Below are 16,105 nucleotides of genomic sequence, written 5' to 3'. Positions count from 1 at the left end.
ATGATTATCTGGAAAGTGATTTTATACATTGTGCTAAGATTCACCCAGTTTTCAAGCTACAATAATTACGCAATCATGTCATGACGGTTAAAATTAAGACAGAGATAGAACAGGGAAAAGAGCACTTTAAACCAAAAAAGGCATTCTTAAGCATCAAACACTGAGGTTTTTAATTCTCAAAGTGAAATGAAATGTATTCTGTAATTAGTGGAGCTGTACATCTATTTCAGTCACTCCAAGCCCTTCCCATCCACCAATCAGGTATTATATTTCAACAAAGCAATTTTCAAGGGAAAGACGGCCAGTATACTACAAACAGGAGCAATGATGTAAAATTACACCCCCCCCCCGCTTTCTTCCTTTTGGTCAACTTTTTTAAAAACAAGCACCCAGTCTTCATTCATTCTATCATAGAATGTTGCAGGAGTGAGAAGCAACTGCTGTCCTTTCCAACTGTGCCCCAGATTGCAGCCCATTTACTTTGCTCCACAGAATTCAATGGGGGCCACTGAGATCCAAGCCAGCCCCTCCTCACATAAGGTAAAGGTAAAGGGACCCCTGACCATTAGGTCCAGTCGTGACTGACTCTGGGGTTGTGGCACTCTCTCACTTTATTGGCCGAGGGAGCCGGAGTACAGCTTCCGGATCATGTGGCCAGCATGACTTAGCCGCTCCTGGCGAACCAGAGCAGCGCACGGAAATGCCGTTTACCTTCCCGCCGGAGCGGTACCTATTTATCTACTTGCACTTTGACGTGCTTTCGAACTGCTATGTTGGCAGGAGCAGGGACCGAGCAACGGGAGCTCACCCCGTTGCTGGGATTCGAACTGCCGACCTTCTGATCGGCAAATCCTAGGCTCTATGGTTTAACCCACAGCGCCACCCATGTCCCTCTTCACATAGTCTTTCCCTTATTTTTCACATAGTCTTTCCCTTATTTTCCTGTGCAGGTCATGTTCCTGTAGTTTGTAATCCATGAAATTTGGGTGGATTACTAATTCAGTTCCCTTGTATTACCAGAATGTACTAATTTGGAAAGTATATAAATTTTGACGTTTCTCATCAAAGCCCTGAATTGACCCCATGACGAAAATAAAGACACCTGCACCCACTGTATTAACTCCGCAAGGGACTTTTTTATGTGTTCTTATGACCTACTGGTGGCGGAAGGAGCGAGCCACATTCCAGTGAGTGAGCCTGTCCCTGGCTGTAATACTAGTGTTAGCCTGCTCACTGGTCAGAGCTGAAGGAGCTAAAGGGCAGAGTGATTAGGAGAGGTGGCTGGGGAAGATGAAACAGGTTTGAAAAGGCAACTGAAACCAGCTTAGGTAAGATTGCTTAACAAAACAATTGGGAATTTTTTAGAGTAAATGAAGGGATTTCATTCTGCTGAAATTCATCACTTACAACTTTAAAAAGGGACACATGTAATTTTTACCTGTGATCTCTGCTGTGGTTGATTTCAAATACTGTGGACATATATCTTATTCAGGTATTCATCTCTTAAAAGTGTTAGGAGAGGAATTAAATTTTACATTAAAAGGAAACTGAAGGGAAATAGAAAATCAAAGAAGACTTAATCCTAATAACACAGGGACAGTAAATTGTACACAGATGATGGTCCTTGAGAAAGTCACGCAAAAAACAGTTTAGCCAAGAAAATTTAAACTGAAAACTCAGAAAAATACCAAGATAAGATTGCCATGGATGGAGAGAGAGATGGGTAAGTTGAAAACTTGCTGGAAAGGCAAAGAAAGCATTTTGAAGATGAAGCTGCTGCTGGCGACTGGAGAGGGACTGCTCAGGGACACGGCAAGTCCAGGATCCTGTGGGAAAGTGCTTTCTCTGAGGGAAGTTGCTGAGAGTGGCTAGAGGGGTGGATTAGGACCTGGGAGACTAGAGTTCAAATCCTCCCTCTGCCATGAAGCAGCTCTCTATCTCTCAGCCTAACCTACCTCACAGGGTTGTTGTGAGGATCAAATGAGGAAGCAGACTAGAAGATCAACTCCACTCAGCCTTTCCAGCAGAACCTGCAAGATTACGAAAAGAGATGGGAAATGGAGCTCCAAAGGTAACTATGGAACAGGCCAGGCAAAATTACCCCTCATGCGTAACGTGGCTCTCTGGCGCTAATACCCAAGGTTTGGGGATTTCATCTTCTTTTTTTGCTGCATAGCTCGGGCAACACAAAGCGTTGACTCTCTGCAAAAAACCCTGGATCCTCCAGCACTGAAGGTAAGAGGTTTGAAATACCCAATTTAAAAGCCGATCTAGCAGTCAGCTTCCTTTGCCAGTAACTTTGCAGCCGGAAACTAGCGTTGCAGTTGAAGGAAGGTAACTATTCAATACTTTTCAGAGGTGGCGAGAGGTTGCGGCAAGCCCCTTCGCGCCCTGTTACCATAAAGGATTCTTCTGCATATGCTCATCTTAAAATGAAGCCTTCAACTCTGGAAGATGTCTCCAATGTGTCCTGCAAGTGGAGGATTCCAGTGGAGGTAGAACGAATGCTAGGAGGTTATAGAGTTGAACTGAAAGGCCTGGCCTTTCTTCCAGCAGCAATGACCAGATGACATAATAAATGGGAAACGGACGTCAAAAGGTAACTATGCAACAGGGCAGACCAAACTATCACTGATACGTGATGTGGCTGTGGGAGTAATCACTCTAAAATCAGGGCCTAGGATTTCATTGACAAATGCATTAATTCTGCTGTATCCCTCAGCGCTCCATGTGCGTCCCGCCCCAAGCGGTGCGCTCGGTGGAAGAGGACGACCATCCCAGATCGAAGGAGGGTCCCCTTCTTCGGTCAAGGGCATGCAATAGTTGCGTTCCCTTGCTAGAACCTGCAAACCTTTGGCTAAGCATCTTCCAAGAACACCATTTGAGACATAGTGCACCATTGCCTTACTTGGATGTGTCTGGAGTCTTGGAAGCTGGACTACCCTACGTTCTCCTACAAATGGACCTTCAGGGGTTTGCAGCTTCGAGCAGGGGAGCGCAGCTCTAGTATACCCTTGACTGAAGAAGGGTACACTCCTTTGATCTGGGATGGTCGTCCTCTTCCACCGAGCGCGCAGCTTCGGGAGGGACACACATGGTAACTAGAAAGTCCTCTTGAATTTGAAGAGGCGGTGACAGGCTCCGATACCTCCCAAGTCAAGCCAAAACGCTACATCACAATGATAGCAGCAATATAGATGGAGACATTCTGCCTGAAGGACATTTAGGTGAATATCCCTTTCTTGGCTGGGAAGAAATTTTGTATTGTGTTCCTTCTGCAACTTTTTGTGCTAAGACTCTTTCAGGTGGCGGTGACTGAGTCGTCAGAAGAGGCCCTATTCGGTGTCAACACAATGAAGCTCACCTGCAGGCAGGAGAACACTTCTTCTTTTGTTCCAGCTCTTTGCAGATTCTTGCCGAAAAGTCAAATAAAGCATTTTGAGGATCAAGCTGCTGATGGCGACAACTGGAGAGTGACTGCTGTCAGACACATGAAGTCACACTTCAAATGGACAAAGAAAATGGTGAGCATTGAGCAATCTTCCCTCTTTCCACATTAAGATTAATTGCAGAGATTGAATCTCATCTCTCTGTACTGCCTTGTAGATCATTGGCTTACCCAGCTTCAATCAAAAATCGCAGTCAAAATGGTATTCCATGGTTGATTGACATTTAGGTGAGTATCCCTTGCTTGGCTAGGGAGGTAATATGTATGGTGTTTTGTATGCAACTGGTTTGTGCTATCACTCTTTCACGTTGCAGGGAATCAGTCGCAGAAGTCAAAACCTTTTGCAGCAGATTTCTTCATAACTCTTAAGGGTTGTTTTTTTCCACGAGACAACATTTGCAGAGTGTTCTCTCGGGTTTTGCTTTTTGCCTTGTTGCATCACTCAAAAAACAGAGCAAAAGGCACCAGTGGTTGTCACTCCTGGTTCCCAGGATGGGATTAAAGTCCCTGCAGTGTCCTTGCTAACTTCCAAGGCAACTATCATGCCCCTCAATTTTCACCTATACCCCTCACTTCCCAAACTATTAGCATGGGAGATTTTTTTGGGTAGTGATTTCAGTGATTAAGCTTGGTTCTGGAATCCACCATAGCATCTAAGGACTAATTCAAGCCACCTTTGCTCTGTGCCTGCTGCTCTAACATCCCAGGTAGGCAGGTATTTAATTTCTATACCGCTTTATATTTTTAAGAAATATCTCAACACGGTTTACAGATTGGTCTTTTTTGGAATACTACCAGTCAGCTCCTGTTTTCAAATGGGTCAGTGGCTGCTAAAATGTTAAAGGAAAATACCAGTTTACCATCTTATATAGATCAGCCTTCTGCTCAGGGCCGTAGCTAGAGGGTGGCAAAGTGGGCCCCCGCCAGGGGCACAGGCAAGGAGGGGGCAAAATCAGCTTTAAAAATGTCCATAAATATGTCTATAAATTAATTGATTATTGCCTCATAAGGACAGGTTTTTAATAGGTGACTTGAATGGGTTGGGGGGTGGAGGAGAGGCGGAAAGAAGAGCTACAGTAATTTGTCCGTGGTGAGGGGGCGCAACCTGGATGGTTCCCCCAGGGGCGCAAGATCACCCAACTATGGCTCTGTTGACAACAGACCAATCTTAGTTGAGCAGGGCTACCATTGTCCTCATAGACTAGCCTCTACCAGCTTAGATGCAGATGGTGGTATATTTCTTGCAAATGTTTCTCTGTTTATTGGTGCTTTTGCAGCTCAATCCCACTAAGTAGCCATCTTTTTTATTTTACTTTTAAAAAATGACATTGGTTGCTTTTTAACAACAGCTCTCATTTAACTTCCTCTCTCATTGCCTCCACATTTGGGGGGAAAGCGTCCCCTGCTCAATTGTTTCTTCTTCTTCTTCGAAAGGTTATTAATTTTTTTTAAAAAAGGGAAAATTCAAACAACATTGAACTTACCAATACAAAAGGGGAAGAAAAGGAACACTAGAATGGGTTAAAAGGAGCAGAAGAAAAGGGAAAATAGTTTAAACAAAAACAACGAGACAATAACCCCCACCCACAAACACATTGAAAAGGCTGTAGGATATTATAAAATCAAAAAAACACAAATGCAAAATACATACTAACATATAGCACTTAAGAACAGTTTCAAACAGCCCTCACCCCAATAAACAGCACCCTCCCAAGTTAAAATCCCACCCCCATTCAAACCAGAATTTTAGCCAAGGGGGCTGGCCCTGGTTCCTGTCAGTGTTGGGGGGGGGGAGGAAAAAGGTTCTGACCTCCTTTGCCTGGTCCTCGGACCTTAGTCGGAGTCTGTAACCTGAAGCGTCTGTAACCTGAGGTACCACTGTAATTGATTTGTATGTAAGGTGCTCAGGGAGTACAATAGATCCCCAATAAATAATCCTGACAGGAGTTTCCAGTACTGATGGCATGCCAATGGTGTCAGAAGCCCAGCTGGAAATTTGCTGTATGTATCAGTGGCTCAGACTGTTGAGGATTGAAGCTTAGCTTCACTGATTAATCCAAATATCTACAGGACTTAAATGTTCATATTTTACCACCATTTGGAAATTTTGTTCTCCACACCCCCACCAGTCACTCTCTTTTGGGAGAGAAAAAGCTTATAACGTATTACACAGTCATTGCAATTAGAGCCCATATTTCACAGCCTCCTCCTCATGTGAAATGGCATATATAATTGCACAAATTACTTCGCTGTCTGTGCCGCTGATGTCAGAACCCACCACTGTGGCTCGACATTCTATTAAATGACTATAATGCTCAGCGACTTGTTAGTATTTGAGAGTGGGCCAATTCCATTCACACTGCACGCCTCTTCCACTAGCATTGTAATATCTAGCAGCTGGAAAATGAAGTTTAAAAGAAGTACTGGAGGGGGATTGAGATCATTACTGCTGCTAGTGATTCTCTTGAAATGTCCTTTTGATTTGGGCATCATGTGGGCAAAATGCAGAACCTTGCTTTTTTCTCACATTTGCTGCAATCTGGGGTGGGGACAGGTGAGAAGAAGGTGTGAGAATGGAGCTGTAAATAAAAACAGGCCTTGTGGGTCACATTCAGATCCACAAGCACACTGTTTGAGCATAAAAAAGAGTAGGCACATGTGCAGTGGAGGAGTCCCTCTCCAAACACCCTGCCCTGGATGCATCCAGAACAACATCTATGTCTGGGTTGTAGAGTCAATGACATTTCTTGTGGCATTAGGCCCTGGTACCAGAAATTTATCCCACAATGAGGCCACAATAACTGTCATTGATCCTACATTGATCCAAAAAACCAAAGTGCTGCACCAACAGGCACAAAACAACCCCTCTGCAGCGCCACAAATCCAACTCAATGGTGTAACATTGGAAAATGTCAGTCACTTCTCCTACCTGGGCAGTTACCTTTCCACAAGAGCTGACATTGATGCCGAAATCCAGCATCGCCTGAGCTCTGCGAGTGCAGCTTTCTCCTGATTGAAGTGCAGTGTGTTTGAGGAGCAGGACATTCGCAGGGAAACCAAAATGCTTGTTTACAAAGCTATTGTACTACCAACCTTACTCTATGCTTGTGAAACATGGACCACTTACAAACACCATCTCCAACTCCTCGAAAGGTTCCATCAATGGTGTCTCCAGAAAATTTTACACATCACTTGGGAAGACAGGCAAACTAATGCCAGTGTACTGGAAGAAGCAGAGATCACCAGTGTTGAAGCAATGATTCTTCAACATCAACTTCGTTGGAATGGTCATGTTGTTCGGGTGCCTGATCATCTTCCAAAGCAGCAACAACTATTCTGAACTTAAAAATGGAAAGTTTTTTAAAAGAATTTTAAAGACTTCCTCAAGGCAAATCTTTAAAAAGTAATATAAACGCTGACAACTGGGAAACACTGCCCTCGAGTGCTTCAATTGGAGAACAGCCTTTACCAAAGGTGTCATGGACTTTGAAGATGCTCAAACTCAGGAAGAAAGGGAGAAACATGCTAAGAGGAAGGCATGTTTGGCAAACCCTCACTGTGATCAACTCCCACCTGGAAACCTATGTCCCCACTGTGGAAGGATGTGTGGATCCAGAATTGGCCTTCACAGTCACCTACTCACAGACTTACTGTCACCTACTCACAGACTCACTGTTAAAACTGTGTTCATGGAAGACAATCTTACTTGGCTACAAGAGATCACCAAAGAAGAAGACTGATCCTACACAGCAGGATTAGATGCTGCTCAGGACATATTCATAGGCTGAAATGCTGAGCTGAACTAGTAGAGTCAAATGCAAGAGAGTCTGCCTTCACAGCACTTAACCAACATGTTATGCAATGCAATTTGGTTTGTTCTAGGATGCTTGGTTCTGAGAAAGCCTGCTTTCATTGTTTACAAAATCTTGACAAAGGTGGAATGGATCAGCAGTGAAGCAAACATCAGTTTTCAAAGCAGAAGGGAAAGAGAAGTTCTGACTTAAAAGCAAGAGGTTGCTGTTTGTTTGTAATATGGACTCCATCAAATAAAATTGGCCTACAAGGAAAAGGCAGCAGGGTAGTGGAAATTGTATACTGTAAAAAAAGAGAAAATTTTCAAAGTGCTGTCACAATAGAAACCATGATCAAAGGAAAACCAAACCTTCCACTGCAAAGACAACAGTTTGTTTTTGTTCTAGCCTATTGTGAATGAATCTCCCACAGAACTTTTATGATGGCTTTCCGTATTCTTATATATTTGGTTTAATTTCAAAGGCGGAGGTGAGAGTGCAAAACCCACCATCTAACTAACTGAGGTCTAATGAACTCTGAGTTCCTGTCTAGGATTCGTCTACTCCTGCAGCCCGTCTCTGTCCTATCCCCTCCCTTGGGGGTCCCAGTGCTGGCTTGAGGAAGACTGTGATTCAGATGATGCACCAGTCACTCCACTCAAGGGGGAGCCTCACCACCCCATCCTGCATTGCTCTGGTCTGATGCTGTTGCTCTTCCATCATCCTCCGAGCATGTATTCTTGCAGTCTCTCCTGCCCCATACTCTAACTGCATGAAGAAATGCTTTCTTTTATGTGTCCCGAATCTTCCAGAATTCAGCTTCAGTTCTAAAGGTAACGGTAAAAAGGCTTCAGCATCTCTTCCCTTCCAAAGTTGTGGACTCTGGTTCATGGGAGGCTTTTAATCAGAGATTGGACGGCCATCTATCATGGATGCTTTAGTTGAAATTTCTGCATTGCAGGGGGTTAGAATAGATGACCCTGAGAGTCCCTTCCAACTTTAAAATTGTATACTTCTGTGATTCTATGATATGCTATGGTGAATCTGAAGAAAACTATTGAGGAAGGAAGGTCGGTTGGAGTGTTAATGCTGTGAACCTTACATCTTCTGCTCAATCTGTATGTAGGCATAAGTAAAGGCACATCACACTGCTTTTGATGCAATTTGCACTCATATCTTTCTACAATGGGAAAATAACAGTGTACTTTATCCAACATACATTTCCAAAGCAGCTTCATCATTTGTTTTGCAGGGATCTGTGTTTAGTTGTTGTTTTTTAAGCTCCTAACTCTTTCCAAGAAGAGGGCCAGCAAATGAATGAATTAAAGCAGATTCTTCTCTGCATGCAAGCTAATGTTCTATGTGCAAGTGCGTCAGGATCTGATCAGCATATGATGCAAAGCTGGGTGGCAAGTGTGTTAATGACCTAGAAGTATATTAAGGTATCTTTTGTGGAAGCAAATGTTGATAGATTGTGGGTGGCAATGGTATCATATGTTACCTGCTCCCAGGTTTATGAAGTGAGGAATACAAGGCTGAGAGAATCCACAAGAAGATCAAATGCCATTCAGGAGAAAACATCAGATTTCAGCAAGGAGCAAATCTTCCTGTATCCGTGGAAACAATGTGATTGCTTTTTTTGCTGGGCAAATGGAACTGTAAAATCTGCTTAAGAACCTCCAGATAGACCAGAGTAGGGGACAGATATTACGAATGGAATGACCTCGGTTTAACAGGTAAGAGGTGCAAAGTGTATGCTTTCTGGACAAACTGGGGCAATTTTTGCAATTTTCTTAGTAAGCTGCGTTTTCCTGAACTGATGCTTCTGGCCTCTAATATTATGTGTTAAACAAGCCTTGAATCTGACTGTGCCAATAATGAAACATATTGAAAGAGTTTGGCTGGTGGGGGGGGGGGTGGGAAAAGGGACCCTCTGGGTCATGAGTATTACAGATTAGGAAAAGCTAATATTTAATTATCTCCAGGAACTGGAAATATTGATCAGGTACAAAAGGCTGCTTTGAATTCAATTGCTGCCTCTACAAGACGCTTTAAAACAAGCTGCATGTTGAAGATTCAGCTTTGAAATAAATGTGATTTATTTGTGAGAAAGATGTTCTTAAAATCCCAGCTGCTGTACTTTTGTTCCTGTGTCCCCCTTCTCTCCCCAACCCAGTTTATAGAGAGAGAGAGCTCACAAATTCTTTCCTATGATACTTTTTGGACTAAGGCTTATGCAAAAGAATGATTGCAGTGCAACCCTTTATATTTCTACTCAGAAGCAAGTCATATTAAGTTCAAAAGGACTCCTTCCCAAATAAGTGAATATAGGATTGTAGTCTAAATGTTTATTTTTATAATTTTAGGGTCAGACAAAGACATATTTGTTTTCACTGGCATTTTGGCAGCTTCAGTGATTTGTTATTATCCTGTTAAGTTGTTTTTAAATAATGTTTCTGTGAATTTTTAACTTTGGTTGTAAAACACTTTGAGACTTTTTTTAAAATGAGAAGCAATGTATTCATTTAAGAACCCTAAACCAAAAGCTTATCTGAATACAGAATGTGGGATCAGGCTGTGATTGTAACTTTCCTCCAAGACCCTCAAAACAAAAGGGCTATTGGAGACAATAAAGTTATTTATTTATTGAACAAAATACATATATTGCTTGTATGTGAACCTAAGTGGTTTACAAAAATGTAAACTCAAACATTAAAATTATTGACTAAAAACCAGTAAAACTTGGCAATTAAAATGTTCACAATGTGCTTAAAATCAACAGTAGCTAAAAAGAGATAAAACACATGTAACTTCTACATGTTTACATGTTTTAAGCAGGTACTAAAAACAAGACAGTGAAGGTCCCTGCCTGATGTCAAGAGGCAAGGAGTTCCAAAGTGCAGGTGCTGCCGCACTCAAATATTGATTTCTTACCAGTGCAGAAGGAGTGTCGTGTGGCGCCAGTAACAGTGTCAGTTCAGATTTCCTGATATCTCCCTACAATTTGAAATTTGGAAAGTTATGTAAAAATTTCCTTTTTTATATAATTTGTATTGGTTTATCACAATTTTATACATTTTAACTTTAACCATTTCAAACATTAATATAAAACTTTCTTTCTCCATCAGTTTCGTCTGCCATTCTTCTTTTGTTGGTACTTCTCCTTCTTTCCATCTCTGGGCTAGTAGCATTCTCGCTACCGTCATAGCATACATAAAAAGTCTTTTGTCCTCTCTTGGTATCTCTTCACCTATTATACCTAACTAAAAGGCTTATGGTATTTTAACAAATGTATTTTTAAACATTTTCTTTAATTCATTATATATCATTTCCCAGAAAGCCTTTACCAGTGTACATGTCTATCACATATGATAAAAAGTACCGTACCTTCCTTCCCTTTACATTTCCAACATAAATTTTAACTTGTTTTGTACATCTTTGCAATTTTACTCAGTGTTAAATACCACCTATACATCATTTCCATATAGTTTTCTTTCAACGAAGAGCATGCAGTAAATTTTATTTCCTCTTTCCATAACTTTTCCCAAGATGCAAGTTGAATATTGTACCCAAAATCTCTAGCCCAATGTATCATGACTGCCTTAACTTCATCATCTTTTGTATACCATTCTAATAGTAATTTGTACATTTTTGACAACACTTTCACATTATTTTCCAACAGATCTATTTCAAACCTCGATCTCACTGTATCAAAACCTTTTTTTATTTGGTCTACCTTAAAAAAATCATTTAATTGGTGATACTGTAACCAATCCATTAATAATTCTCTTATATCTTCTATGTAAGAATTTCCACACGCAATTTTGAAATGAGTTTTTTTCCTCTGTCCAAATTTAGTTTTGGTGATATTTTTATATGTATGTCTGTGTGTGCCTCTATTGCTGCATGCACCGTAATCTCCAACCAGTGAGACACTCCAGAGGTTCCTGTGCTTACCCAGAGTCCAGTTTCCTTGGAATGAAGGGCCATGGAAACTGTGGCATCTTTAGAATATGTGGTTTTATTTTCACATCTATACAACCTGAGCATAGGATGGAGGGGTTCACAACATTAACACTCCAGCAGATCTTGCTTCCCCATTTGGTTTCCAAGGAAGCTCACAACTTTAGGTCTAGCACAGATCAAGATGTCCTTTCCTCTCCAGGTTCCAGCATCTGCCCAATCTCTCCCTCCCCCCTCCCCCTCCCCCCCCCCCTCTCTCTCTCTCTCTCTCACACACACACACACACACACACACACAGCCTTGGCCTATTATTCATCCTAGGATGAAGTGGTATCTAGCCAGGTGAGGTGGGAAAAAGCCCACCCACTTATCTCTATGGGAGCAGGGCAACCTCTTTGGATATACATTTTTTAAAGTGTTTTGGTTGCTTTGTAGGTGAAGCTGCTAACAGTATGGAGATGAAGAACATTATCCAAAAGGAAACCTTGGCCAATGAGACTGAAATATGGATTGCAGGAAGCCACATCAATAGCACTTTCCTCCCTTACTACCAACATTCTCCTGCTGTTGCTGCCATTTTAATCATGGCGTACCTAATTGTCTTTCTCTCATGCATGGCTGGGAACGCCTTGGTTTGCATGGTGGTGGTGAATAATGAGCGTATGCGCACTGTCACCAACTTCTTCATCCTCAACTTGGCCATCAGTGACCTGCTGGTGGGCATCTTCTGTGTTCCACCCACTCTGATGGACAACCTGATCACAGGTGAGGGCCATTCTATGAGAGAAGTGGGGAAACTGGGCTTTCAGAAGTGGCATGCTGTTGCCTGCCAGGAAACCAGTTTAGGAAAGCTGGTCTAAGACTCCTCTCCTCTGCCACTTCAGTAAGCCCTCTCCCTATTGTGGTCTAGAATCAAGTGGCAGAATACAAACTTTGCATGGAAGGGCTCCATTGCACACATTTCCATGTGAAAGGCTCTCTTCTGACTGGGACCTTGGAGAGCTGTTGCCAGTCAGGTGCAATCAATGTTGGACTGGGTGGACTTGGAGGGGGGCAGTTTCATAAGTTCACAGTGAAAAATGGGGTTTCTGGTGGAGTCTTAGGACCCATTTTTTTACACTAGCCTTTGGGATAGTTTGATGCACTTCTAGATCAGATGTATTGGGAATGTTTTTGGTTGCATTAAGGTGATTGTTGCAAAGTATTGAGCAAGGTTTAAAATGGCTTGGTTGAATGTATTTTTTTAATTATGCTTTTGTACACTTATCTGGGATTCTCACTGACAAGGGTGATTAACAAATTGAACAAAGAAAAAATAGAATAAAACACATCTCTAAAGTGTTGAAATACCACTGCAGAGAAGCAGGACTGCCTTGCTTGTTTCTTATGCTCAGGAAGGCAGAATGCTCAGCTCTGTGATTTCTTCCCATTGTTCTTTGGTGTGGTAAATCTGCCCTAGAAATACCGTACTTACTCGAGTCTAATGCGCCATCGACTCTAATGCACACCTCAGTTTTCTGAACCTTGAAACCCCAAAAAAGTATTTGCTGGTGAATGTGAATGTGCCATCAAATCTAATGTGCACCTTAATTTCCGCAACATAATTTGGCCAAAAATGGTGAGCATTAGATTCAAGTAAATACAGTAAATGTCCAGAGGTGCTAGAGCTGATCCTTGCCTTCTAGACATGCCCATTTCCTCGTGTTTTTAATGTATCTATGTGGAGTTTATTGTCTGGTTGTAATTTGCTTTGGGTTGCCCTGGGCAAGGTAAAATGAGTAACAAATTCAGTGACAGATGATAGATAGATGGATAGATGGATAGGTAGGTAGGTAGGTAGGTAGGTAGGTAGGTAGATATTCAGGCTTATCAAGAATGCAGCACTGGGTTCCTATGGTAATGGAAACCTCTTTGCAAATTAAAATGCCTTATTTATGAATCACAGGAAGTTGACTTATTCTGTGTATCTCCTACATGACAGGCTGGCCTTTCAACCAGGTTATCTGTACCATGAGCGGCCTGGTCCAAGGAATGTCCATCTCTGCTTCTGTCTTCACCCTCGTGGCTATAGCCATGGACAGGTAAGGCTTTTGGTTTCATTGTGGGTATTACAACAAACGAGAATGAATTTGCTTTTGCTTTGCACACACTGTATATCCATGGGTCACTGGTGGACATGTTCCTTAGCTGAAGGTTGACCTGCCTCTTGACTTTGCAGCATGTTAGCCAATCAACTGTTGGCTCAGCCCCCAATTTTGCCCTGCCCGCCATGCTTTGGGAGGGCTGTCTAAACTTTTAATGGTTGTTGAAGATGCTTTGCATTGACATTATAAATAAAAAGATCAATGTTTAAGAAGTGCAAACCTTCCCCTTTTCAGGAGAGAGTTTTCATGCTGACCTTGTGAGTAGTCAGACAGCTGATGCAGCCAGCTTCTGGTTCAAGCTTGCTTGTGCTCAGAGATGAATAGGTGAGCAATGAGAGCACTCTTGGAACAGCTCCCTGGCTCTAAAGTTTTGACATGTGGTATCCTTTAAATCAAGCCACAAATTCAAAGTTGGAATCTCTAAGCTATAGATGGAAATCCAGCTCTTTGTTGCTGCCACCATCAAAACTTAATGGAGTCTCCATGCTAGGAAGGATGATGGTTGCAATGGCAGCCCTACCCACCCTCATCGCATGTTGATTATTCAGAAGTGCATTCCCTGGAGTGAAATCAGCATCTCAGAACTACTCTTGAATTTACACTAGACACTAGCAAAGTTGGAACTGACATTTCAAAGTGCTGGTTATGACCTGTAAAGCCCTACACAGCTTAGGTTCAGGCTACCTGAAAGACCATCTCCCCTTATACAAACCTGCCCAGGCTCTGAGATCATTACACGGCAGGAGGAGGAGGAGCTGCCAGACACTGAAGTTGTGCCCCGCTTGGCTCCACAATCAGCCTCCTCTTCCTCCTGCTGCCATCACCATTGGCTGTGTCTGCTTCCCCCCTCTTTCCCCTCCAAGGCAGGAGGAGGAGGAAGAGGAGGAGGAGGAGCCACACTATGCTAAGCTCCATGCTCTGCCTCCTCCATGCCCTGATTTTTTTAAAACATGGGGGCACCTCTCCAAAAATATTGGGCTCCTAGGAGTTGGCACCTGTACAGCATCTCTCTGGGTCTCCTCAACTCTGCAACCTGATATGCTCTTTAATCAGACATGGCAGCGATTGAATGGAGGGCTACCTGCATGCAACACATGCATTCTCCCGCTGAACTGTGGTCTCTTCTGTGCATAGACTCAGGTCATGTAGTTAGCAGGCTGCTGCCATCCTCCAGCTAGTGGCAATGAAGGTGTGCACTCCTTCCTGCTACACATGAGATTAATGTGTGAAATGGGCCTATTTGAATGGAAGTCCTGCTTTAAAACACATTTATTTATTTAACACATTGGTGCCTTGCATTTCTCCACCAGACCCAAGAGTTATTTACACAGCTCTTCCTTCCCCAGTTCATGGGAGGATGACGTGTCTGTGGTTTGCTCTTGCTAATGCTTCCTGCTTCTTACTCTTCCAGATTCCACTGCATTGTCCTGCCTTTCCGGGAGAGGCTCAGCCTTGTGAATGCTGTGGTGATTATTGTTGTGGTGTGGCTCCTGGCCATCGCCATCATGTGCCCTTCTGCCATCATGCTCACTGTTGGTCGCATGGAGGACCACTACATGGTGCGGAGTGATGGCAAGAATACCACCTACCCCCTCTATGCGTGCTACGAAGCCTGGTCTGACAGCAGCATGAGAAAAGTCTATACCACCATCCTATTTGTCCACATCTACCTGGTGCCCTTCATGCTCATCTTGTTCATGTATGGAAGCATCTGCCTGAAACTCTGCCGTTCCACAGCGCCCATCACCCAAAACCTGACTTGCCCTGTCAAAGCCAATGGCACGCCTAAGAAGAGAATCAAGGTCATCAAGATGCTGGTCTTGGTGGCCCTCCTCTTCATGATCTCCTGGCTGCCCCTCTGGACTCTGATGCTGCTGGTGGATTATAACAATTTGGACGATGACCACCTAGACTTACTGACTGGCTATTTCTTCCCTTTTGCCCACTGGCTGGCCTTCTCTAACAGCAGCATCAACCCAATCATCTATGGCTACTACAATGAGAATTTCAGGCGGGGCTTCCAGACAGCTTTTAAGTTCCACCTTTGCTCCCAAGAGAAGGTACACCAGGAAACTTACTCGGAGCAGTCACAGGGGCCCACCAGTTTTAGGATGTGCAACAAAGTCTTTGCAGAGGCAACTTCTTATAACTCGGTGTCCTCACGGCACTCTCAGAACACTGGCCCTCTCGTCTCCAGGAGCATTCAGCCCAAGTGCCCCGGCCTCAGCTTAGAGGACATTGATAAGATAATGACTTATCGTGGAATTAATCAGGCTTGGGAGAAGACAGAAAACTGCTAAAACATTGAGGGGTGTGTGTGTGTGGAAATAAGGCAAAATAAGAGAACAAAACTTATCGTGGACTATTGTGTGATTAATTTGAGGGGACAGAGAGTAACTCGCAACTTGCAGGCATTTAACTTGTGCACATTCAGTTTTATGCACTTGGCAATTTAAAAAAAAAATTAAAAGGGGGGTGGAAAGGGGGTGGGCATGCAGGGGAAAAACCCTAAAAGAGATATTAACTTGCAGGTTTAGAAAAGGTCCCAAAGAGCTGCTGCTAGTTAGATCCCTGGTGCTGTGGGATCTGACCTAGTGCACTCTCACCTGCCAGGCTCAAGTTCAGGGATCCCTTGATCACAGGGCCAGACCCAGACATTTTGGCGCCTGAAGAGAATCAGAACTTGGTGCTCCCCGCTGTAGTTTGTTAAGGGTGCTTTTTATATTCAGTCAAGGCTCCGCACGCCCCTCCATCCCAA

General features: G+C 43.1%; 1 protein-coding gene and 1 long non-coding RNA gene across 6 annotated transcripts; one reads left to right on the top strand and one right to left on the bottom strand.

Annotated features, from left to right (window-relative positions):
* The first annotated feature begins 363 nt into the window (after window positions 1–363).
* LOC308483477 (neuropeptide FF receptor 1-like) lies at window positions 364–15,702 on the top strand. 5 transcript variants are annotated; one of them, XM_081017451.1, is made up of 6 exons: window positions 2,526–3,524; window positions 3,607–3,676; window positions 8,751–8,975; window positions 11,639–11,968; window positions 13,185–13,284; window positions 14,759–15,702. In XM_081017451.1, the coding sequence occupies exons 4-6, from the start codon at window positions 11,656–11,658 to the stop codon at window positions 15,645–15,647; spliced, it is 1,302 nt and encodes a 433-aa protein (XP_080873577.1). In that variant the 5' UTR covers window positions 2,526–3,524; window positions 3,607–3,676; window positions 8,751–8,975; window positions 11,639–11,655; the 3' UTR covers window positions 15,648–15,702. The 5 variants fall into 5 exon arrangements, with proteins under 5 accessions (XP_080873579.1, XP_080873580.1, XP_080873577.1 ...); XM_081017450.1 differs by lacking the exons at window positions 2,526–3,524; window positions 3,607–3,676 and adding exons at window positions 4,859–8,072; window positions 10,078–10,142; XM_081017452.1 differs by lacking the exon at window positions 8,751–8,975.
* LOC308483590 lies at window positions 2,375–2,696 on the bottom strand. Its single transcript, XR_013989710.1, has 2 exons — window positions 2,564–2,696; window positions 2,375–2,528 (listed from the first exon to the last, which is right to left on the bottom strand). It is a non-coding gene; the product is annotated as an uncharacterized lncRNA (long non-coding RNA).
* Window positions 15,703–16,105: the final 403 nt, after the last annotated feature.

Source organism: Podarcis pityusensis (genome assembly GCF_964106645.2).
Source record: "Podarcis pityusensis genome assembly, chromosome: 8".
Classification (NCBI taxonomy): Eukaryota; Metazoa; Chordata; class Lepidosauria; order Squamata; family Lacertidae; genus Podarcis; species Podarcis pityusensis.
This window is presented reverse-complemented; position numbering and strand designations above follow the sequence as displayed.

Coding starts and splice junctions, on each gene's coding strand:
- LOC308483477 (XM_081017450.1), top strand. CDS start 10,112: ATGTCAAGAGGCAAGGAGTTCCAAAGTGCAG. Junction 10,143..11,638: donor CAAGGAGTTCCAAAGTGCAG/GTGCTGCCGCAC, acceptor GTTGCTTTGTAG/GTGAAGCTGCTAACAGTATG. Junction 13,285..14,758: donor GTGGCTATAGCCATGGACAG/GTAAGGCTTTTG, acceptor TTACTCTTCCAG/ATTCCACTGCATTGTCCTGC.